Genomic DNA, 23,645 nt, shown 5'->3' with positions numbered 1-23,645 from the left:
AAAGACAGGGTTACCTTGCAAATCAGTCCTTCTTTCCTACAAAAAGTGGCTTCTGAGTCAAATATAAATCAAACCATTCATTTCCCAGTCTTCTTTCCAAAATTCTCAAACAAGGGAGAGCATATGCCACATCTTTTAGATGTGCATAGACAACTATGTTTCCATTTACACAGAACAAAAGATTTCAGAAAAACTGACCAGCTGTTTGTCTCTCTTTCAGCTAGTTGGCTAGGTTCTCCAATTTCTAAAGTTACACTGGCCAAATGGATAATTAATTGCATTTCCTGGATATATTCCCAGCAAGGTCTCCCCCTGCCAAAACCACCAAAGGCTCATTCAGCCAGATCCATGACCACCTCACCTGCCTTCTGGTTTAGAACATCTTTTGATATTTGTGCAGCAGCCAGCTGGTCTAATGCCCATACTTTTATTACTCATTACAAATTGGACTTAATTTCCAGAAGCAGAGCTGCTTTAGGTTCAGCAGTTCTCCAGAATATCCTTCTGTGGGGGCAACCCAAGATCTACATAGCTGGAGAAACTCTGTCCCATACGTTGAGGAAGAATGAAAAGGACAACATGTATTAAAGTTATGTACTCGCCATAACTATGCATCTGTGTTGACCATTTGCTTTCTTCCTTAACTCCCCTCCCTCCTTCTCCCTTCGTATCATATTCAGAAGTGACCTGATGGTCCTTTCAGGTTTGAGCCCTGGTTTATTTTTTCTTCTCTTCTACTCTTATGTATGTAGATTTTTAAGGCAGCAAACTCAATCTGAAGTACTGGGGATGGTCTAGGGTACTATGGGTAGAGGGAAGAGTTTGAGAGTTGGATCCAAAGTCTATAGAATGCAGCCAAGTTGGATCTGAGGTCAGATCTGTAACCCATATGTTGAGGAAGAATGAAAATGGATGACAAATGCATGGTTATTGTGAGTACATAATTTTAATTTTTAGATGTTGCTACTGCTGTTGTTGTCTATGAAGAATGAACTTCACCTTTTTGTGTTGGGGATCCATTGTTATTTGGCACTGAAGTGTCACAAGGTAAGACAAGATATGGTATTACTTTCTGCCACTTGGGCAGATATTCAGAAAAGTGCATCCAGATAGTCTAGTCTAGCCTAGGTCTGGTAGGCTCTTCCCTGTCAGCTTTCTGTTTTTTAAAAGCTGTGCTCGACCTCCATCCAAAAAGAAGAGTTAAATAAAAAAGTCACAGTACTGTATTTCAGATTTGTATATATGCAGTAAATATTTTAGAATCCTGCATTCCTTCCCTGTAACACTTAGCTTCCACCTACCTGTATTTCTAAATGAATGTTGACTGCTGCCAGGCTGCTGTTTCTGGGTTGAAGTGATAAAATATCCTGTGTGCCGTGAGAAGAGAATGTTTGAGCGAGTAGTGTGTCACTCACACACAATCACACACACTTCCAAGCATTTTTTTAATTAAATGATTAATGGCACTAGATTTCATAAGCATTTTACTAATGTAGTTCAGAATTCTGTGGTTAACAAAGGTAGTGTTACTGGACATGACACCATTTTTTTTTTCTGCTGGCTATCATTTGCCCACACAAAACCCATAGCCCAATGTTGCATAATGTCACCAAATTACTGTGGAGCAGATGTGATTAAATGCATGTAAAGCAGAGAACTGGCGTAATGATTCAGACAAATGTTTAATAATGTGCATTTTTATTATTTCATTTTTTTAGCTTTTGATCTCAAGGCTGAAAGAAGCATACACAAATGCAAAAATGACAAAAAACAGTGAATTGAAGGACACACTGATTCTAACAACTGGAGAGATTGGAAGGTATGATAGGAGTACTGTTTTGTAATGTGCTACCTTTTATATGAATTTTGTCCTGAATTTCTCCAGGAGCTAATGTAGAAATAAATAGGTTCAAGTTATAGAGCTTTGTCAAGACTGAATGACTGCAGCTGAGAAAATGGGAATAATTTTGTTGCGTGTCTGACTAATTTTGAGATTGTGTGCCTGTATTGTGCAGACAACAGGGTCTATATTCAAACCATTGTAGAGTGTGTTTTTCTGCTTTCATTTCTCCCTTCATTTTAACGTTGTAGACTTGGCATGTTTGTGAAATTTTTTACAGTAGTCTCTTCTGTTATTGCAAAGCAGATAGAGTTGGAACAAATAACTCAACTGCCCCATATAACATCTCTGTATATTATTTTTTTCTTACTCGTGGACTGATATGTTTTAGGAGCAGAGAAAAGATATGGGTCCATGCATGTTTTACTCAGATAAACCTTCAGGGCCTTACTTTAAATCGTGTCTCTTACGATAGTATTAAAAGGTTAGTGTGTGTTATAAAGTTGAAGCATGAACCCATCTCATTGCTATGGAGAGATGAAGCCTTTCCTGTAACTCAGATGAATCAAGTTTGATTAACATTTCATGTGTAGGAAGGGTCCGGTATGGGAGGGAAGAGAGTGAGTTGCAAGATCAGCTCACCCCTTCAGGGATGATAGAGGGAATAGTTGTTTCCAGCCTGCCAGTGCTCCAGTCCAAGTGGGGATGTGCTGAAAGCGCTGGAGATTTAGGTTTAGAATCCCAAACTAGTGGTGCTAAGCCTCAAGTTGTGTGTAGGATCACTTAGTTCATAGGTAAGTACTAGGCTAGCTGCCTTTGTGGGCCATTTTTAAGCCTAGCCTATTTCATTCAATGGCGAGAATCAAACCCTGTGTCTGTGAGGTAAATATCTTGACCATTAAGCCAAATACCACCTTTTGAATTCCTAGAGGTTCATAAGTAAATATTAGGCAGTCAGTCTGCAGTTCATTACACACCTAGCAAATAACCAACCAGTGACCAAATGTGAGAATCAGACCCTATACCTTGTGGTTGTGAAGTAAACACCTTAACCATTGTGCCAGCCCCCACCATACTTGTCAGGGTAGAGGGTATTGGTTTTCAATGGTGATGTGATGCCTACCTCACTACCAGGGGTGTGGCTTGGCAGATTTAAGCTTCCTGTGTTACCTGACTTAAAAAAAAAAAACAATCCTGACCAAAAAAACTATTTTTCAATAAAAATAATCCAACAGGTGTTCTTATTGGAAACTACAGTAGCAACACCAGCAAATGAATAAAAATTGATAGAAAAAAAGTGTTTCACATTAACAAAATAAAAAGCCACCCACACCATCTGTGCCATATAGTGTACATCAGCACCATACTTCACCAGCGTAAATGTCAGCTTATACAGAAGAGTGGAAGACTGAAGCAGTCTGTAACCATTCTCTGTCTGAGAAAGTGCTTCTCCATATGTTTTCTTCTGCCACTTGCTGCTTAACTGTCCTTCATGTGGTAATGGTGGCATTCCATAGCTGTTGATGCAGTATTCACTGGCTATTATCCCAAAGAAAAGCAGCAGTACCACACAGGTGGCTCTAGTGAGAAGCTGTTAACTCCTAAATTAAACTGTAGTGCCCGTTAACTGATGATTTTTTTCTCTCCAAGCAGGCAGAAGTATGTATAATTTATTGTACACAGCTTATAAAGAATTGATCCAAACTTGCCTATTGGCCACTGACTTTGAAGCTCCTTCGAAGCTGCAGCTCTGATGCTCCTACCCATATCTCCATGTACTCCCACCTTAGTTACCCAGATCTCATTTGCTGCCTGAAGTCATCAGATGTGTGAAAGAACTCTCCTAAGTGCATTCATATCTCTCAACCTTCCATCTCCAAAGTGTGGAACACTAGCCCTCATAATGTGGAACAAATGGGCCAAATGTGGAACACTTACTAACCGCTTACTAACCAATTCAACTAGGAAACTCACAGAATGGTTAAAATGTGTTATTTATACTTTTAAAAACTTCTTTTGATGAATTAGTATGATTCAGCACTATTTACCTGTGGATATCAGTTAAAAAAATTCACAGCACTGAATGTGTGACAGACCATTTCAGTGTGGAACTTTGAGGAACATGGTCTTTTTAAGACCCAAAATGAGGAATGTTCCTCGTAATGAGGTACACTTGAGGGGTATGAGTGTGCTGTGTCCTTTTCTGGATCACAACTAACTCCTCCTCCTACAGATATACTTGGTTATCCCAAGACCCTTTGCCTAAACAGTCAGTGTGCTTGGAAGCCTTTGGTTCTAGCTCAACGTTGTCCTTTCTGGTGCCACCTATTGATCCCCTGACTGACTTTTTAACTCATTGGGTATGGAAGGACCTTGATGTAGTGGAACCAGTCCCTAAAGAAGCGAATTGCATCTTAGCTGCTCCTGAGGACAGGAAACACTGGAACAAGGGTCCACCGATAGATGCTATGGTGGTAACAGCAGCTACTAATTCACCCCCAAACAGAGAATCCAGGGTTATGGACGAATTTGAGAAGCGACCCTATGCATTAGCAACTTTAGCCCTCAGATTACTGAATTATTTGACTCACCTAACCAGATTCCAGAGATACTTGACCAAAGAAATCATCAAGCTCCTCTTGAGGATGTTGCCTACAGATGTCCAGAAAATAGTGGACTCCCAGCTTTCTGTCATACAGTCCACCTCGAATGTGGCCATGCAGTTGCTCTCCAGAGCAGCTGTTGTAACAGTCAGAGCGGCAAGCACAGGCATAACCAGGACTTTCGTGGTCCTTTTTTTGGAGAAACCTTTTAGCTCTCCTGAACAATTGTCAAGTGCTGCACTCTGGAGGCAGTCAGGGCATGCCTAGCTTAGCATCCTTAAGTCTGCACAACATAACTTCAGATTCTTGGGTGCTAAAGATAATTTCCAGAGGCTACTCAGTTCCCCTTTTCCTTCCACCTCAGGAAAAAAAAAGTCCCTGATGTTCCACCCAGTCAGTGGGATTTAACAGCCATAGAAATTTCAAAGCTGCTAGAAAAAATGAGTCATCCATTTGGTCCTCAAAGGCCAATTAGGATACAGAGCATATTCAAGTTTTTTTTTTTAATACAAAAAAAAAAACGGGACCGCAGACCTATTTTAAATCTCTGGTCACCAAGACCAGTTTGTGAAACTTACAAAAATTACAGATAGTCCTAATTCACTTTATTTTACCTCTGCTGAGGAAGGACTAATGGATGTGCTTCATAGATCTCCAGGATGCTTACTGCCGTATCAAGATAGCAAAGTACTCCAGGAGATTCCTCTGCTTCAGGCTGAGAACCAGTCACTGTCAATTCCAAGCACTGCCTTTCAGTCTCACCACAGCCCCCAATGTGTTCACCAAGGTCGTGGCAGTTGGTAGCAGCACACCTGCATCTGCTGGAGATCCAAGTTTTCCCATATCTTGACGATTGGCTCCTTACTGCTACCTCTGACCATCTACTGCTGTATCACCTGGCCCAGGTGTTCCCATTGTCATTGGACTTATGGATTACTGAGAATCTACCAAAGTGTTGCCTGACTCCAACCCAGAATATAGAGTTTATAGGGTGCCACCTAGATACCTTCAGATAGTCAGCCTTCCCCCTACCCAATGTTTACTTAACCTCACAGCCGTACAAATCCTACATCACCCATCACCACCAGAAATATTCGTTCTGCACATACCTCTCAACTGTACAGATTTTCTCAGAATGTTAAGATTTTTGCCTCATATTTTGGCCTATTTTTCATAAATTTGTGGTTTTCTGGCAAATTAGTGGCAAATCATTAAAGATTGAAGTTAGAAAATGTTGGATATTTGAGTTTCAGACTTCATACCCTTCAGAAAAGTCACTCCAATGCCAAACATGTTCTATCAACTTTCTAAGTTTGTAAGGTGAATATTTAAAAATTGTCCCTATTTTTGGGCTTTTGTCCCACTTTATTTGTGTCTTTGTCCAGATGTTTTGCTCTAATAAGTTGAGAGGCATGGCTGTGTCTTTTAGGCCTAATGGCATCTGCAGTTCTGATGGTTCCTTGAGTCAGATAATTGCAAAGAACTTTAGCAGTATAGTGGTCTCTGTCCATTCATCCTGTGCATGCAAAGATTCGAATTACTCAAGTGTGCAGACAACAGATTGCTTGGTGGGTAATGTCTCCAGTAGTAACCAAGGGGTGTTCTTTCCAATCAGATTCACTGGTAGCAGTAGTAACCATGGATGCCTCCCTTCTGGGGAGTGGCACTTCGAAGGCAGAATGGTCCAAGGTTCATGGCCGTCCCTAGGGATTAAATTTCATATCAATGTCTTGGAGCTGAGGGCAGTCCTCTTAGCACTGCAGGCATTCCAGGACCTCCTCCCCAAGGTTGTGGTTTCCATAAAGATGGACAACATGGCGTGGTGTGGTACCTCAACAAGCAAGGGGGGAACAAGTTCTTATCCTCTTGTGTTGAGAGGCCATGAGAATTTGGCAGTGGGTGATGTCTTTAGACCACTTTCTGCTAGCAATGTACATCCCAAGGCTAACCATTATGTTAGCAGACAAATAGAGCAGAACTCTCCTGCTGCGTCATGAATGGTCCCACAATACTACAGTGACACACTTGATCTTCAGTTGCTGGGGCCAGACTTGTTGCGGCCTTTTTGCCTTCTATCTCAGCATCAAATGCAGCAGGTATTTTGCCCTGTTCTCTCCACAGGGTCAGTCACTGAGAGATGCTGCGGTCCACAATTCGTCCCTGGGTCCCTTTCCTCCTTTACCCTATGTCCGGTCAGTATACCAGAGACTTGAGAATTGATAAATGTATGTCAAATGTATGCTCCCCACACAGAGCATAAGGCATAAAGGTGAAATACGGACATACATACCTCAGAATTTCCTTGCCACCAGTCCAAACACCATCACTGCTAATTGGTCTGAATGCTCCTTCTGTACTGGTTACCGAGCGGGTTTCTTACTTATTTGTACTTTTGTGTGTTTACATTTCATTCAGAAAGGGAAAATGTCAGTGTGGGAGGAAGATTCCCCATAAAGTTCCTCACAAGCAGTGCCTCTTCTCTTTGGGTGCTTCTCACAACCATACTCAAGTGGTCTAGCTGCCAAATGTTTTTCCTTAAGACACTACATAGTCATCTGTCCTCCTTGTTGATTTACCTAGAGAAGCAACACCTTAAATTATTTGGCATGGTGCTATGGTAGAGTCTTCCCATCCTGAAGGACAGCTGCCTGCCAAAATAAAACTTGGGTGTGATTCAGTTGCTGTTCCCCCACCCTTATTGTCTCTTTTGAGGCTGATGAATGCCCAGAGGATTGCCCAGTTGTCTCAGATTCCTCTGCCATTATCCTGTCAGAGGCTGGTATGGATCTGACTTTTTGAAAGTCCTTGAAGGCTCTGCAAATGTCTGCTGTGGATGTTGAAAGGGACACCTGGCTGATTATTTCTGAAACACCGAGGAGGACACCACAAATCATAGTTCAGGAGGCGATTCCTACTACATTGATTAAGTGTCAGCAAGGGTGGGTGTGAACCTCCTAGGTCTTTTAGGCGGACATTCCTTGGAAATAAAAACAAGCATATTTCCCCTGCTACTAAAGATCCCCAACGTGAATGGCAGGATTTTATCCAGGGGTTGTTTAACGCCTTAATGGCCTTAAAGCCTCCTCAAGGAGTTTCTGTGCCTGCTCTTCCTTGGTCATCTACTCCCCTTAAGAGGCCCAGAGAGCAGAGACCTCTGAAGAGGATTTAGATTCTGGGGAAGAGTCTTTGGCATTCTTCTCAAATCCCTTCTCCCCTGGATTATGGATCTGAGGAGGAAGATTCTATTAATCCAGACTCTCCCTTAGAAGAACTCTGTTTTGGGGACACCATTTCTCGGATGAGGAATATTTCAAATGGGACTGTTCTCAGGTTTCTGATATTCAAAAGAGATGGTATAAACTCCTGCAGATGGAGTCTTCTAAACCATTTGCTGTACCTCCAGTCTTGGCTGCCCTTTTAGACAACTTTTCAACAGCTTCTGTAGCCCCTGGCTCTTATCCTCCAGCCCCTAAAAATCCTGATAGATTGTAAGTTTTTGTACAAATGTCCTTCTGCTGATTCGTCTGTAGTGTCTCTCTCTTCTGACAAACCTAAACATTTGCCATCTACTAGACTACTTCCATCAGACAAGGACAGTAGAGCTGTGGAACATTTAGGCAAAAAGTGTATATACTGCTGCCACCCTGGCTTTTCAGGATATTAATTACCAGACTCATAAGACCAAATGTTTGTTAGCCCTTCTTCTTAGGCTGTCTTTGACTTCCCTGGTTCAGACAGGAAGGCCTCTGCCCTTTCTTTATTGGGTTCTACCTCTCAAGTGGCTGGCCACTCTTAGTGTAGTTATGATGTAGCTGATACTTCCTGTAGGGCTGCAGCCTTTGGTTCTGTTTTGAGATGTTATTCTTGGCTTCCTCTCCAGCCCTTACCTGATGATAAGACTAAATTGATGGATGCTCCTCTTGATAGTAAGAACCATTTTGGTTCTGCTGCTGCTGCTGCTCAGCTTTTTAAGTCCCTTCAGGATAAAGTCAAGCCCTTGCAGGAATTGAAACATATTTTTGTGTCTCCTGTTCCAAAATTACAGAGGAATTATCCATCCAAATCTGCTTTTGTTATGCATACAACCTCGCCCTCCTTCTAAAGGTAAGAAAGGTTCTAGGTATGTACCTCCTGCTACATCTACTCAGACTCCTGCTTTTCAGAAGCTTCCTTTTCAAGACAAACCGGGTTGCATCTGACAATTTGCTTCCCATTTCCCTGGGCAAGGTTTCCTATCCCCCTTGTCTTTCCACATCCCTTCCCAGTTAAGGGTCACTCGAGGCTCTTGGGTTCTGTCCATCATATGCCAGGGATATTTCATGGTGAACAAATCCCTTCCTCCTTTTCTAGACATCCCTCGACCTCCTAAGAAACAGCTTCCTTTCTTTCCAGAGCTGCTTCAGGGACCCCATTCAAGTTTTGCCCCCTGCCCAGGAAGGGAAAGGGTTTTATTCCAAGATGTTTCTAGTTCCCAGGAAGGAAGCCACATGGAGACCCATTCCAGATCTTTCTCAACTCAACACTTTTCTAAAGGTCACTTCCTTTTGGATGTTATCCCTTCAAACCGTGTTCCCTCTTTCCCAAGCTTTCTTAGTATCCCTGGTCCTCAAGGATGCCTGTCTTCACATCCTCATTCATCCCCTGTTCAGGAAGTATTTACATTTCTCTGTTCCTTTCTTGCATTTTCAGTTCTCTGCTTTTTCCTTTGGTATTTCTACTTGACCCAAGGTTATTCACCAAATTGCCTTGCTGTTGTCATTGCCTTTTGCAGAATGAGAGGAGTTCAAATCTTTCCTTATCTGAATGACCTGCTCATTCAGACTTTATTCCTCAAGGTCCTGCTTCAGCACTTCCAGTTTATTGTTTGTTACAAAGCCTGGGGTTTACCATAAACTTTCAAAAATCAGTCCTTTTTCCTTCTCAGGATCATTTTTTTCACGGTTGCAGGATCCAGACCATTCCCATGCTGGCATCACTGCTTCCATCTAAGGCTGTCTCTCTGATCACATTTTTTTCAATCTCTTCCTCCTCTGGCTTCAGTCACAGCCATGGGTTTTCTCGGGGTTCTAGGATTCATGGCCTCCACCATTCCCATGCTTCGTCTAGCCCGACTCCATATGCGAAAACTACAGTGGTTCCTGAAGTCATCGTGGCTTCAACACTGTCATCCACTGGATTTCCTAGTTCCTTTCCTTCCACGTCTCAAACTTGAGCTTCAGTGGTGGATTCCTCAGCTTTCTCGCAATACAGGACTTCTTTTTCAACCTCCAGTCCCATCTCAGGAACTTTTTTCAGATGCCTCAGACAGGGGTGGGACACCTCCTTCTGTTCCCTCAAGGCCCAGGGTCTCTGTCCTCCCCATCAGAGGTGAGATCACATCAGCACAAAGGAAATGGGAGCTCTCCTTTTAGCTGTTGGGGCTTTTAATTCCCTCTTTCTTCCAGGGCCTTTCAAAGTCTTCACAGACTAGCACAGTGATGCAGTGTATCAACAAGCAAGAATGGAGATGTTCCTACTTTCTTTGCAGACTTGCTCTTCAAGTCTGGGATCTAGCTGTCCAATATCGAGTAACTCTTCAGGCTGTCTACATTTCTTCAGAGCAACATATAATGGCAGACTCTCTGAGCAGGTCCAATACACAAGCTCACAAACTGATACTTCACAGAGATATATTTCTGGACAGTGTCCATCAGTGGGGTACTCCACAGGTAGATCTTTTTTGCCTCCCATTTGAACAGACAACTTCTTGTTTCTGTGCCAGAGTCCCAAGTCCTCTGGCTTGGAAGGTGGACACACTGTCGTATTCTTGGAAGGGGATGTTTCTCTACACCATCCCTCCTCTTTCACTGATTCTTAGGGTCCTGCTCAAGATCAAGCAAGACTCAGCCCAAAAGCTTGCTGATGACTCTCTGTTGGCCTAGACAACATTGGTTCCCACTTCACTTAGCTAGGGGGCAATTACCACAAGTTATTGTCCACTGTTGAACTGACTGACAAGGTTTTGATCCCTTTTAGACCCCCTTTTTTTTTCTTGAGGACATGCTTAGGGGGTTGCAGGAGGCCAGGAAAACCACTACCAAGAAATCATTTGTCCAAATGCTGCTGTCCTTTAACATTTTGAACTAAATATGGACTGCTTCCCATGTTTATCAGAGCCAGTTTGAGTTTAAAACCTTCCTGCCTTCTTCAGCTCCCTTCACCTTATTTTAGGGAGATGTGCTACTGGTATGAGGTTAGATTGATGAAGCCCTGCTAGGACTTTGACTTTTACAGAACATGGAGCCGTTGGCTTTGACAGTCTTGTTTCCCATTTTCACCTCAGTGGAGGGCTATTTTTCTTGGCTGTCTGTGGAGGGGAATGGGTTCTTCGTTTCCCCCCTCCCCCAAATTTCTTTTCCTTCTTTCAGTATTCTCAAGTTATGGGTTGGGGATCCAACTGATGTGCTCGTTCTATGTTTTGATTATGTGGCTGACCTCTGTGTGTCATAGTTTCGGCTGAAGTCGATCCTTGCAAATCTGTTCAGGATGCATCTTCATGGATGGGCCACCTCATCTCTAACCATCTTTGACCTTGGGGAAGTGATTCTTTCTGTCTTCCTGCTGAACCAGTGTGTCTGAAGGGGAGGTTTATGTAGTTTGTGTCCTTCCTTCTGTGGTTCCTGTTCCTTGCTTTTTTATGTTTTTGTATATTGCTGACTTCAGGAAGGTAGTTAGACCTTGGATATAGAGGTGGACATGAATTGCTATTGCTCCATTTTGGGCTATGGGAACTTGCTCCAGGGCCTGGTCAGTATCATCCTTCCCTTTTCCTAGGGAGTAAGCTTTATTGCATCGATGGTTGGCCAATCACATTGATTTTCAGGGTTCTAAATGAGGGGTTGGGAGTTACTGTGAACCATTCTGCTTGTGTTCCGGTGGGAGCTGTTCTCCTTGAGAGTGCGGTGATGTCCTTCTATTCTCATGTTGTAGTGTTGTAGCCTGCAGCACCGGACATCTGGCCAGTATACCAAAGTCATAGGAACAGGGGTACATGCAACGTTGCATGTCAGAGCCATAAACCAATGTTGCACATATCCACTTCTGAACTTTTCTGCCGTAGTGATCTACAGACCTCTGATTGCCAGCTCCGGGAATCAGTTCACTCGTTTGTTTCAGCCATCCGCTACAGATAAGTACCCCTTTGGGTTTTTTGTTACCTTTCTTATAGCTTTTCAAATGTACATGTCATCTAGGAAGGGAAAGTGTGCTTGTGGAAGACCACTCCACATGCGGACATGCATGATAAGTGCTTATTCTGTTTAGGTGAATGCCACCACCATATGTCTTGCGACATCTGCAAGTCTTTTGTACCAAAAATGCTATGCAGCCATCTGGCTGCCTTAAAACTTTACTTAGAAAACCAGAGACTCCAGTGTCTAGTGTTAGGCATGGAGGATGAGACAGGTACCTCCGACGAGCCGCCTCGGAAGAAGGCCAAGAAATTTAGGCCTGACGCCCACGCTGCACCTCAGGAGTCCAGTGAGACTCTCGAGGCAGATGTTAGCCCAGGGTCCCATCAGACATCCGTTTCACAGCTAGAAGCAGGAGCCATTGTGGAAGCTGGCTCGGCGGAAACACAGAGTATGTCCACGGAGGTTGATCAACCATCAGCTCTTGATGGCGATAGGGAACCTTGGCTCGTGGGGTCGGAGGGGCCTACCATCCACCCAGGCATCGGCTTCTAAACCAACGCATCCTTCTACTTCTCTAAAGAGGAAACAGAAATTAAAACATAGAGAAGCAGAACCAGCTCCTGGATGGGAAGTCTTTTCCCAAAATCTTTTCAAAGCCTTCCAGGCCCTCCAGTCTCAGGTGCCACAACCAGCCTCTACACCTGTGCAGGCCCTGGAGGATTCAAAGGAAGAACTCCCTTCCTCTGATGAATCACTTGCTTATTGTTCCCAGACTGAATGCCTCAAGAACTTCATTACCCCTGAGGAGGAGGACACTATTGGTCCTGAATCTCCAAGGGAAGAATTCTCTTTTGGGGACACAATTTCTCTTATGAGAAAACATTTCAAATGGCAGGCCTCAGATGATTCAGAAACTAAAAAGAGATGCTTTGAATTACTGCAGGAAGACCTGCAGTCCCTCCCCTGCTCCCACCCTTTCATGATGCCTTTCTGGCTGCATGCCTGGCCCCTGATTCACGGCCCCCAGCTTCCAAATGTCCTGATAGGTTTTATAAATTTCCTCGGGATACCCGGTTCTTGTTCAAGAACCCTCCCTGCAGACCCTGGTGTCATAGCAGTGTCAGCAGATAAATCATCCAGACAGCTGCCTTCCACCTCTCTGTTTCCCACTGCAAGGACAGCAGATTTATGGATAGACTAGGGAAGAAAGTCTATACTTCTTCCACTCTAGCCATCCGAGCCCTAAATTATCAAACACGCATGGCTAGATTTATTTTACATACCCTATTAAAAGTCTCTGCACTTATACCAGATGTGCCAGACTCTCCTGCTAAGTCGCAAATCTCCGCTCTTCTGCCTCCCAGGTGACTAGGCACTCGTGCAGATATGATGCGGAAGAGGCATCTTTCAAATTTGCAGCCTCAGGTTTTGTCTTGGGAAGATATTCCTGGGTGAGGCTCCAGCCCCTTCCCATGGATGTCCAAGCCAAACTGCTGGATGCACCACTAGATAATAAGGCTCTTTTTGGTACAGCTTCTACAGAGCTCCTTAAATCCCTACAGGAAAAGGGCAGGGAGTTATAAAATTTAAAATATTTACTAGTCTCCCCTATTCCTAGGTATCATAGGAACTATCCTCAAAGGACCACTTTTGTTAGGAGGCAGTCATCTCAGTCTACTGCCCCACAGGCTAAGGGACGGAGACAGTCTAGGAAACACTCAACTGCTAGACCATCTTCTTCTTCCACTCCCACTTCCTTTTGGAGGCAGCCTGACCCGGACAGAGCCCCTCCACTGTGACTCATTCCAATTACCCACCTCCACTCCCCTGTCCCTCCACCTCACCCTTTCCCAACCCTCCTGGCAGATTACCTCAGAGGCTTGGGTCCTCTCCATCTTTCAAAAAGGATACTTTGACTTGGTGAAGACTTCCTCCTTTTCAGGGGCTACCCCAAACCCCTACAAGTCACCTTCTTCTCTTTCCCCCAATTCTGGATCTGCTCTTAGCTCAGGGCACCATAGAAAAGCACCTCTAGATAAGGCAAACAATGTTTTTTTACTCCAGGATGTTTTTGGTCCCAAGAAAAGATGGTCCTTGGAGACCAATTCTGGATTTGTCTGTCCTCAATCTATTTCTCAAGGTGCCTACCTTCAAAATGCTCACCTTGCATCACCTCCTGCCCCTCATCACCTACCAAGCTTTCATGGTATCCCTGGATATGAAGAATGCCTACCTTCATATTCCCATTCACCCCAGCTACAGGAAATTCCTACACTTTTCAGTGGGTCCCTTGTATTTTTAATTCTCTGCATTGCCATTTGGGCTCTCCACAGCCCCCAGAGTATTCAAAGTGCCTAGCTCCAGTTATCGCCCACTGCAGAGTGCAGGGCATTCATATATACCCATTCCTGGATGACCTGTTGATACTTCACCAGGATTGCCACACCCTTTGCCATTACCTATGCATGGTGTCCAAAACCCTGGCAAACTTAGGTTTCACTGTGAACCAGGAAAAGTCTTCCCTGACACCTACCCAAGACCTGGTTTTCTTAGGGTGCAGGATAAAAACCAACCAGATGGCAGCCTTCATTCCTTACCAGAACATAGAAGCCCTCACCCATTACCTCCAAACACTTCTCTGTCTCCAAATCTTATCAGACAGGGAATTCCTGAGAGTCCTAGGCCACATGGCATACTTGAATGCCCATGCTACCCTTGGCAAGGCTGCATATGAGGAAGTTCCAGTGGGTGCTGAAGAGTCTGTGGAACCAACATTCCCACCCTCTGGATATTCCCCTACTTCTCCTTCCATGCCTGAAAAAGGAACTGGAATGGTGTATTCCAGCCATCGGCCTCAGTCGGGGTATACCTTTGCAGATCCCTCCACCCTTACAACAAATCTTCACAGATGCTTCAGACCTGGATTGGGGAGGAGTTTTGCAAAACCACAACAAACAAAACAAAGTTCAGGGAGAGTGGTCCTCCCTCAGGCAAAGTGACCACATCAGTATCAAAGAGATGAGGGCTCTTCTCCTAGCATTGCAAACATTCCACCAAATGTTCCTACCAGGCACCTTGAATGTAGTCACAGACAATATGACTGTCCTGTGTTACATCAACAAGTGGGGGGCAAGGTCCTTCCTACTCTGCAGCTTGGCAATTCAGATTTGGTCCCTAGCAGCAAAACTATGCATTCACCTGCAAGCAGTGTACATTCCTTCTGCAGAGAATGTGATGGAGGACACTCTCAGCAGAACCCCTGCACCCTCTCATGAAAGGATGCTTCACAGTTAGATGTTTTTGGATCTTATTCACAAGTGGGGTATTCCTCAGGCAGATCTGTTTGCCTCCTCCCAGAACAGGCAGGTGCCTCTGTTTTTCACAAGGGATCCACATCCACAGGCTTGGAAGGTGGATGCCTTCTTTTTTTATGGGCGGGGATGCATCATTATGCCTTTTCACCCCTTCACACTGATTCAAAAAGTCCTTCTGAAAATTCAGAGGGACAAACTAAAAAATCCTGCTAGTGAATCCCTTTTGGCCAAGACAGCAGTGGTTTCCCCTACTTCACCTACTAGCCAACGGCAATCACCACAGGTTACCCCACCGATTCAACCTACTCACATAAGAAGGGGTCTCTCATACACGCTCAGGTACTCAACCTCAGACTCACTCTATGGGTGATAGAGATCTGATTCCATTCAGACACCTATATTCAGAGGATGTACTCCATGTCCTTCAGGAAGCCAAGAAACCTAGTATCAGAAGTAATGTGTCAAAATGGAAAAGATTCTCCAGGTGGTGTCAAAAGAAAAAACAGGACCATGTTCTTATTCTCCTACCTATTGTCCTTTCTAACTTGTGTGAGCTTCTACATTCAGGACTGAACTACTCTTATGTTAAGGTACACTTTTCAGCCATTTCTGCCTGTATCCCTTTGGTACCTCCTTTGGCATCCAGATTAGAGGTAAAACTATTCTTAAGAGGGGTCCTGCATCTCAGACCCCCTCATAATCCGATACCCCCTTCACGGGACCTTAATTTTGTCCTTGAAAAGCTCAGCTCACACTACCTCCATTTGAACCAGCTCACTCAGCATCACTGAGACTATGTACTTAGAAAACAGTACTGATAGTAGCCCTCACATCTGCCAGGAGGGTCTCAGAAATTCAAGCCCTGATGGCTACACCTCCTTATCTCATCTTCCATAAGGACAGGGTCTCCCTCAGGACTAATCCTTCTTTCATGCCTAAAGTGGTTAATGAGCTGTCCTTGAATCAGGCCATTAACCTTTGTGTTTTCTTCCCTCAACCTCAAAATTCCTCTGAAAAACTCTACATTCCTTGGATGTTCATAGACAATTTAGGTTTTATTCTTGGATATTAATAGACAACTTAGGTTTTACCTGGACAAGACCAAATCCATTAGAAAGTCTGACTAGCTGTTTGTCTCCTTTCACCCAAGGGCCTTGGGGAAGGTAGTCACTAAACAGTCTATATCATCATGGATTTCTAAAGCTATCTCTGCCTTTTATTCTTTTCATGGGAAAAAGTTTCAACTGCCAATGTGAGAACTCGTTCTTCTAGGGCAGCTGCTTCTTCAGCAGCCTTTTTTTTTGGGGGGGGGGGTGGAGTACGGTTCCATACAGGAAGCGGAAATCTGGTCCTCAGTCCATACCTTTACCAAGCACTACAATCTAGATTTAATCACTAGAGCCAGAACTAGGTTTGCTAGATCAATTTTACGGGGTCTCATAGACCAGGCCCCACAACCTACCTCCCAGGTTCATAACTAAAGCTTTGGTACTCTCGCTACAGTTATGAATACTGCAACATGAGAATAGAAAGACATAGAATAGTTGTATAAGGGCTTACCATAACCTTATATGTCCTTCTCTTCCATGTTGCAGTATTCAATTCCCCCTCCGATCCCCTATTAGCGTTTATCCATTTGGAGTAGCATTTCCCTACCTTCTCTCAATCCAAATAGGGCACAGCAGCAGGCACATAACTCTATTTGTTCCTTCTGACATGGTGGCATATATGGGTCTGAGAAGCTTCCTTTTCTTTGCTTCTCGGGTACTACTGTATGCTGCTGTCATTTCTGAAGTGGGTACATGCAGACATCACTTTTATAGCAGACATCGGTTTATAGCCCTGACATGCAACGTCACGTGTACCCCTGTTCCTAAGACTTTGGTATACTGGCCGGATGTCTGGTGCTATAAGCAGCAACCTCCCCTACAGTTATGAATACTGCAACATGGAAGAGAAGGACATCTAAGATTATGGTAAGTTCTTACACAACTATTCTTTATGGTGGTTAGTAATACCTCAACAAGCTTGTTCTGGGTGTACAGGTTGTTGAGGACAAGTACTTCTTAGTCTCATCTCCACTCAGTGGCCTAAAAATAGCTTGCGTCTGGTCTCTAGCTTGGGACAGGATGGAAAGGGAACCCCAACTGATGAAGCATTTTCCAAGAAGGCCGTTTGCTCTCTAATTATGGTGGATCTCCCCTTTTGGAGTTTTAAACTTCTTGTCTGGCAGATATGCCCATCTTTTTGTAGAATCCACTGGCTGTATTGTCTGCAAGTTCATTCTTCCTTTCTGCTACCTCCATCACCATCTTCTGGATTTCCGTGGTGTGCTAAAGAATGCCCACTCTCCAACTTACAAAATGGGGGGAGGTTCATCTTTGTGCAGGATCTTTCTCAGATTTCCTAAGTAGCAGAAACCAGAATCCTTTAAGTATGTCTGTCACTCTTGAGATAAATATGTGGTTTTCTTGGGAGGAATTGTCCTTTATGGAAGTAGCCTGCTTCTGGTTTATTTAGACTGTTAGTCATGTTGTGTCATTCTGAGAGGAGTGTGTGGGTAAATTCTGTCTTTTGGAGGGGAAGAGACTTGGATTTATTTGCCATCAGTAGTTCTGTCTATCAGCATAGGCTGCATTTTATTCCACTTCTTTTAAGGTCAGTTTGCTTGATCTGCCTTTGGTAGACTTGACCAGAGGTCCTTTGGAACCATGGTGGTACCTAACCCAAACCACCTTCTTGGCTGTGGTGGATTGGACTTATTCTGTTTTTTTTTCCTGTCTTGTGATTCTCTGGCTATTTAAATCTGTATGGCTTTACCATATGACATTCAGCCAAATATGTAGGACCCATTGAGGAAGGTCTTCTTGATCAACTGAAGCTTATGTCTAAAATTCAAGACCATCCTAGATGATTCAGTGCTACCCTCCTTTTTTCCCCCGTCAGTGGACAGCCTGTGCATCTTCCAGACTGGATTCCATGCAAATCAGGCAAGTATGTAATAAATAAAAATATGCTTGCTTATTCTTTGTGGCAGTTGAGGTGAAAGTCTTCATTGTTCTTGATCTGCATGTAGGTTTTGCTAGCTCCAAAAGGGTGACTAGCCAGACACTGGACAAGATTTATGTAAATGGCCTGCTATTTCTCAGTGTGCATTGTCACAGGCACATGCTCATCCCTGAGCTTCTTCCAGAAAAAGATGTCAAATGCTGAATCATGAGCAGGATAAATTTAACCTTAGGACTCATCAGGGAGAGTCATCTTCTTAGATAAGCTTCTAGGATACACACGTCTCTGCTTAACTGGCATGAGTCTCCCCACCGCTAACCAATCAAAAAGTGATTCCTCAATCTACTTGCTTTTGACTCCTAGTTCCTCCTTCATCTTGAGGACCAGATGATGGCTGCCCTTTATTTCTAAGACTGTGGACATACTTCAGTATTTCCCTTTGTGTGATCTACTGTATTTTTCTAGGAGTCCGAGGCTGAGACTCTTTATTTCTTTGATCCAGTATAAGGTTCACTGGTCTTAGTACTTGAGCATATCAAATCCTAAATAAGGTCTAAATTGTAGTCATATCTAGCAGAGATTTTTTTTCTGTTCTATTGCACTGGGCCTTATGCCTCTCAAGTGTATGCTTCCGCTGTTCCACTTTCAGCCCTTCCTTATGTAATGGCTTTGACTAAGCACCCTAAATTTGGAGTCCATAGAGAAGACTCTTAATAGAAATTCATTATTAGAGTTCTGAATAGCCTCATGTTCCATGGTTAGGGCTGCTGCTGCTGATGAAGTGGTGGTGTTCCTAATTTCATGAGACAGTTATGCTGTCCTGGATGGGCTGTCTTGGGGGGGGGGGTGTATTCTTTTAATGCTGCTGAAGTGCTGGCAGAAAGCGGCATATCCCTTTTTTGGAAGGGGGAGTTCCTCAAGAAATTAAATTCAGAAGAAGAGGCAGGCTTTGTTTACTGTTGCAGGTTTGTACAGTTCACACTGGCCTGTCATGTGATAGAAGGTCCTTCAAAAACAGCAAAACCATGTAAGGATCAGCAGGCTGTTCTGCCTTTACTTACATTGTCTGCAAACAGACTAAAAAACTGTCTTTCCAGGGAGCACCATAGTAGCCTTAACAGTAAGGACTGCATGTGTGCCTTTTGTAGCAATTTTATCCATCTTGCTCCTTCAGGGACTATAGACTCACTGTATGAATAAGGCAGTCTTGATTCTTCCATTTAGAGGTGGCTCACATTTTCATGGAGGCCATAAAGTCCACTATGCAGAAGTCATACTTGGCTAAATGGGGAAGCTTGCTAGTCTAGTTCTATTATAACAAGATAGAATCAAAAGCAATTTCTGCACCTCTCATTCTCAAATATAGTAGAACTTTTGAAAATAAGGTGAAGTTATTACCATCCATTGCAGTCTCACCCCCCTGTAGACCCCACCTTTGTCATCCCATTCATCAGTAAAGCAGATCCTGAAAGGGGGTTCCTCCATCTTGGACCAATCAAGAGGCCCATTCCTTCTGATGCTTGGGACTTGAAGTTCTTAAAGGGTCTGCTGTCCACATTTGCTCTGTCTAGGTGAGCCATCCTCCAGAACACATTCCTATTGAGAATGATCAAAAACAACCATGTATTGGAGTCAGAGTCCAGTTCCCATGCAGTCTTGGAGATTCAGTGATTGCTGCCATCAGGGAACTGTCTGCTAGACCAGCTATTTTCTGAGAAGTTTCTGGTGTAGTCTTACTCTGTTCATACTTCTATGGCATCATACAGACTGTGCCCGTCTTGGTGTGCTTTGGCCAATCTTGGACCTTAAAATCTTGGCAAACACATGTTGCTTGCTGTTTTGCAGACAGTGATCCTCCCAGCCTTGATGCCATGCTACCTGTGGGTGTTTGGATGAATTTGCTGGACATGATGGATGCTTACTGACACATGCATATGTGTCGGTGCCCCACAGGCCTCATCTGTGCTGGCTGCACTTCATCTCCTGTACAGGTACTTCCCTTTAGCTGTTCTTTGTCTCTGTAGTCTTTATCATGGTAATGGCTGTTAAGGAAGATTCACTTCTAGAGAAAGGTTTTCTGTCTTTTCATACCTGGTTGGCTCCTGCTGGTGGCTGTGATTGCATATTCTGAGGTAACTATCTACTAAACAGTCTTCTCTGCTTCCCTTGCAGAAGATTTGCTTTTTTTTGGGCAAAACTGGTCAGTCTCTTTTTACCCGTATAGCAGTCTTAGTTCAGGAATGTGGTCTCCTTGATTATAGTGCAGATTTAGGTGATTGTAATCCTCTACATCTGTTCTCACAGCAGCTATGCTCTTTATCATCATCATAATCATCTCTCAGCTATGCAGTCATATCAGTGGGCGTCTCTGGATGCTGAATTATCAGTGGTTGCAAAGCCATCCTCCACCTTTCCTTTCTTGGATCCTTGACATCTCTCCCAAATTGATGGCTTACTGTATTCAATCTGAAGAAGAGTTTCCTCTTTATCCAACTATCTGTTATGCAGATTTTAGAGTGGGATACCTCTGTGGAAGTAGAGAGAGCCATAGGTTCATCTCCGATTTGGGAGAATGAAACCATCTCAAGAAGCTGTTACACACCAGCCTCTTGGAGTTGAGCTTTCTCCTTGCCTTGCATTCCCTGGAGAGCATGTTGAGGCCCATATCACTACCACTGGGTTTAGACTTTCGAGCAATAGATTGTTTTCTGATCAAGCAGGGAGATCCTGCCTTCTAGGGAACCACGTGGGCCACTCATGGCATCACCAACAGATATTTTCCTTGTTGCATTTTAGATATCAAGGGAATTGGATATAATGGCATTTTTTAATGTTGGTTCAAATCTCGTCCCAGAACTATGGCTTTGGTGAATGTGTATTTTCTAGTTATGAAGCGACCAAAATGCTGGTTTGTTTATGATAAGGCAGAATGCTATTCTTCACAAGTTTCACTTCTTTCAGTAGTGCAGAGGGATCTGGGCCATGAATGAATTTGCTGAAGACTAGAGAGGAATGTTCCCTCACACCTTTTCATCATTTCCATAACACCATTCTTGCTTGCAAAGTTTGGAGCAGAAAGCCAAAAACTCTTCATGGTCACCACCCCCTCTCATTAGATGAATTCAGAACCCTTGTATATAACGTATCTTCAGCCTTGAACAACAAAAACATAAAAAATATTGGAAACTTTGTCATTAATTTCCTTAGTTCCATCCAATATTATTGCTCAGAATTACACAACTAGTACATCAGCTTACACAGCATTACCTTAAACCCAAATACCACTCTTTGATGGCATTAATAATTACAAATACACAATCCCTTATATCTCATAGAACAATTCATCTAGTGTCGTTCAGTGACTACTGACCCATTACTTTCTTAATTCAACACCAATACAAAAATATCCCCCTAAACTAATAGCTTTCAGATCACAATCAGAAGCCAAAATCATCACATCCTCTCCACCCTTGAGACTTCTGTTACACCAAGCTTCTCACCAGCTTATTACTACAACTCCATAAGATTTGTTTTCCTTTAGTCTCAAGATTATACAAGCCCAAACAAACTAGTGATTAACTTATGAGCGTAAAGCTTAGAGGTGGGGCCTGGCACACTTGAAAATCCATCCCCTTCCCATTAGTAGAAAACACTTCACCCAGCTTTGGAACCTAGATAAGGAAGCCATAAGATATAATGAAAGTTGCTTCATAATGTATCATCAAAAATCGTTAAAATGCAACTTTAAAAATTCTGAAAAAAATTCAGTCCGCTAACCAGTTGCAGCCTTTTTCTTTACGCCCTAGTCTGCGTTCTCTCACCTCTCTGACAGTGATTTTCTCTATCATTTCAGTGACCTTCCCCAACATATCCGCAACCCCATCCAGCAACTTTCTTCTACACCATCTCCTCATACATATATCATCTTGTTTTACTTTAAACACGTTATGGCGAAGGACATTAAACCACTTTTCAGACCAATACAACTAGACTGTTTTCCTGGCACAGACTGACCTTACATGTGCTTTATATTTCATTGCCAAGATTACATTTCATCTCCACTCTAACATGTACAGTCTTGGTTTCTCAAATAATATCATACCCGACATCTGGGTAACAATCGTTTTTAAGTATTTGCCCAAACAAAACAAATCATTCATTAACCTCATTCCATCTCATCATCATTCTTCGCACCTTATTTATAATCCCAGAGAAAACTGTCTGCTCTCAACTGTCACAGTACATCAGCCAATACCACTTTCTGTCACTTAAGTAACTTTGTTTCTGGTCAGGGAGGATTACATCCACTGCACTTTGGATCTCACCAATGGCATTCTTTTAAATTGGCAAAGGTATGTTACCAGAGCCATTTAATTGACTTCAAGAAAGCCTTTAATAGTGGCAGTCACACCATCCTGGCAGATGACCTAATCAAACTATATAAGCACAGGTGCCATTCCACATTCCAAAATTATCTTATCGATTGCCACTTGTCTATCAACCTTATCTCCTCTTTTTCCTGATAATCTCTCATCTTATTAAAGGAATTCCTTGAGACTTCATTCTTGCTCCCTCTTCTTCTCTGTCTACATTAACAAACTGCTACTTGATCTGCCTCACCACTTGCTCTTACTGTGTGTTATGGTCCTAGTCCAGTCTAGTCATTATTTGTCTGCACTGCAACATGAACTCCAAGCGGACTTCCAATCCTTTTATCAGTAGTGTAACAATAAATAAAAACCTCATTACTTCAAAAACAAAATAAACATGCTGTATGGTACCAGGCAGAAACTCTCTAGAACAAACAATTAATAATCCTTGGTCACCCCAATAGTCCCTTGGAGCACATCAGCTTTTTCAGAGATCTTGGAATCTGGTTAGACCCTTCTCTCTGTATTCATTTGCATTTGGATAACACACACAAACATTAATAACTCCATCATTTTCTTGTAAAAATAAAAAAAAAAATCCCATTTTCCCTCCTGTACTAGGTCATGCATAGGTAAAGGATACTGCTGCCACATCTAAAAGAAACATCACTGCAATCCAGTGTAATTTGAGTAGAATCGACCAGTTTATTATCTTCTGTCCTAGAGGGAAACATCATTGTTTATTGATAGAAAAAAACACAATGGCTTCCACTCAAGTAGATAGCTGATCTGCTGCTTGCCTCATAACCATTCAGACTTCTGAATGATCAGGCACTGTTTCACTTATCCTCTAAACTTATGATACAAAGCCATATCCTGTAGTCTCAGAAGCTTCAAAGACTCCAGTCTGTAGCTGCAAATCCTAAATCCAAACAGCATTCAGCAGTCCATACTTCGCTCCAAACTCTGGGAATTTCTCCCATCTTAAAGACGCAGTACTTCTGAACATTACTAAAAGCCAGTCTTAAACTCAAGCAAGATACAGATACATTTATTGTATATAGGAATGTCCAGATACTGTGTTTTCACTTTGTTTGTATTATGTTAAACAAATGCTGTACATTTATTGTTTTGTATCTCCCAGGCTGACTGAAATTGGCCATTTGTGATCAATGCTGTATACCAGGTTAACAGATTACATAAACAGAGTGATGTCCTCTATTCCTTGAAGGCAAACCTTGACGATTGGCTGGGTGCCCATAGGTTCATCCTCAGCCTGACTTATTTTGCCCTCCTGGAGGCAGGAGGTATCCAATGTGAGGTGGTTATGGTTCCTG

General features: G+C 43.1%; 1 protein-coding gene across 1 annotated transcript in view; it reads left to right on the top strand.

The window, feature by feature from the left end:
- Positions 1–23,645, top strand: part of ATR (ATR serine/threonine kinase) — a 1,835,177-nt gene that overhangs the window by 598,340 nt on the left and 1,213,192 nt on the right. The window contains exon 12 of the mRNA XM_044071973.1: positions 1,719–1,819. Within this exon, the coding sequence (XP_043927908.1) occupies positions 1,719–1,819 (101 nt within the window). The remainder of the gene's footprint in view (positions 1–1,718; positions 1,820–23,645) is intronic.

Source organism: Protopterus annectens, chromosome 5.part0 (genome assembly GCF_019279795.1).
Source record: "Protopterus annectens isolate FY-2018-M chromosome 5.part0, PAN1.0, whole genome shotgun sequence".
Lineage (NCBI taxonomy): Eukaryota > Metazoa > Chordata > Ceratodontiformes > Protopteridae > Protopterus > Protopterus annectens.
Note: the sequence above shows the minus strand (reverse complement) of the source record. Positions and strands in the feature narration are given on the sequence as shown.